General features: G+C 34.7%; 1 protein-coding gene across 2 annotated transcripts in view; it reads left to right on the forward strand.

Moving 5' to 3' along the window:
• Arl6 (ADP ribosylation factor like GTPase 6) overlaps positions 1 to 2157 on the forward strand; it is a 27000-nt gene that overhangs the window by 4683 nt on the left and 20160 nt on the right. For both annotated transcript variants that reach the window (XM_026788986.1, XM_005345255.2), the window contains exon 2: positions 1206 to 1355. In XM_026788986.1, the coding sequence (XP_026644787.1) occupies positions 1233 to 1355 (123 nt within the window). In that variant the 5' untranslated portion in view covers positions 1206 to 1232. The remainder of the gene's footprint in view (positions 1 to 1205; positions 1356 to 2157) is intronic.

Consider the following 2157-nt stretch of genomic DNA (forward strand, 5'->3'; position numbering starts at 1 on the left):
TAACACCTTTGCAATTACTGGTCATGCAGAAGCCAAAGCAATCACAGAAATGCTGACTGGCATATTAAGTCAGCTTAGTGCTGACAGCTTAACGAGTGATAGAAAATTAGCTGAACAGTTCCCACGACAAGTATTGGGTAGTAGAGGACCAAAGCCAGACAACACTGGTGAAGAAGATGATGATGCCTCAGATCTTGTAGCAAAAATTAACGAAGCATCGAAAAACGAATCTAACTAAAATCCTCTGGATTTGGGAAGCTGACATAGACCAGATTTAACAACTAGCCTTGTTGTTCCAAAGTTTTTTAGACATAAAGAGAGTACAATGCCTGTTACTCGTTCAGTAATATATTTTGTGTATTAATAATGCTGTTTGTGTAGTATTTCTTGGTCATTTAACTTTGCATTTTGCACTTTCTCCCAGAATCTATTCTTTTGGTCAAAATAAGAATATTGGTGCAGTTTGGGAGTGCTTTTGGTTTGGGGGGAACTTTTAGTGTGTATGTATATGTATGTGGTTATTTGTATGTGTGTGCACAGTAAAGCAAATTCAATAAAAGTTATAGCTATTCTCTTTCTTTCCCCAGTAGAAATAAAACAGATCTTACCAAAAGAAAGGAAGAAAAAGAAGACATGGAATTTATTAAGATTGACTAAAATTGTAAAGGAGTGTATTCATTATTCCCAAAGAATTAATGTGAATTATAGATATATGTATAAGAGACAGGTGAAATCAGGATGACTATTCCATCTCTATTAATGGAAAACCTTTCCCAAACTGGAAATAACCCTGTAGAAAACAAATATATAAGCAACATTTTTATAATTGCATATTATTTCAAAATATAACTGTAGCCAAGTCTCATAGACTCTGTAGTGCTCCGTTACTAGACTCTTATTCATGAATAACTTTGAAAACTACAATTGGCAGACTCCACATGCTGCTGACGCTAACAAGAGCTTCTTCTTGAAAGTTGTAAATGTGATTGTCTCAGGGATGTTGTTCCTTGCTGTCAAGGTTTACAAGCTGCCAGTCTACATCTCAGTTAAGGCTCCTTTCTGCTAATCGGCTTATACTGTTTACTAGGAGTAAAGCCACACCGATGTGTTTGGACACTGCCATTATCCTTACATTTTTTATGTATATACTAGCATTATTACATATGTAAGATACCTTTGAAATAATCATTTCTTTTTCTTTGCAGTTGCTTTGTAAATATTTAAATCACATTATGGGATTACTGGACAGACTTTCAGGTTTACTCGGCCTGAAGAAGAAGGAGGTTCATGTTTTATGCCTTGGGCTGGATAATAGTGGCAAAACTACAATCATTAACAAACTTAAACCTTCAAATGTAAGTATTTCTGTAATGGTTGACATTTTCTGGTTCTAGCGAGAGTTATATGCAGCATTACTTGGAAGTTATAACTTTCTGTAACCTTGTTAACTGCTAATCTTACGGCTGGTTAAGGGGTTACTTGCTGCATATGCCGCGTATTTATACAATATGCAGGTAAATCTTGATTATTAAGCAGGAATATTCTTTTTCTTCCTTCATACTTCTCTAAAAAGCTTCACAAACTAAATTTATTTATAGATTGCACTGACTTTGTTTAAATTTCTTCTTCATGGGAAGAATAAAGCAAAGGGAAAGATGCCTCATTTTTCTAGGTTCTGCAGATAATTAGACAGTGCTGTGCATTTTGGTGACAGGTAGTTATTTCGAGCAACATGTGAATGAAATATTATTTTATCCCTGAGAATATATAAAGCCAGCACATATAACATATGATTCATAAGTCAGAAGTCAGCTTTATTGCACATAATTCCTGATATAATTTGTTGAACTTTAAGCTGTAGCTGTCCTGGTTCAGAAGAATTGAAGGTCTTAAGAGCAGTTTGTTTTGCTTCCCCCCACCCGCCTTTAAACTGTAGAAATAATAGCTGAAAGGTGTTATTGAAATGAAAGGTTTAGAAGCTCCATACTTATGTTACTCGGTTGTATATTTCACATTTTCTTCCATCTTATTTTAGATTCATCACTTGTGAGTTTTCATCTACATTTGGGTGCTATTGTTAGTTAACTAACTGTATTAACCATCTGATCTATAGTGTTCTGTTAGGAAAAGCCTTATAAGACTTTTCCATGTCGTCTC

This window comes from Microtus ochrogaster, chromosome 2, assembly GCF_000317375.1.
Source record: "Microtus ochrogaster isolate Prairie Vole_2 chromosome 2, MicOch1.0, whole genome shotgun sequence".
Lineage (NCBI taxonomy): Eukaryota > Metazoa > Chordata > Mammalia > Rodentia > Cricetidae > Microtus > Microtus ochrogaster.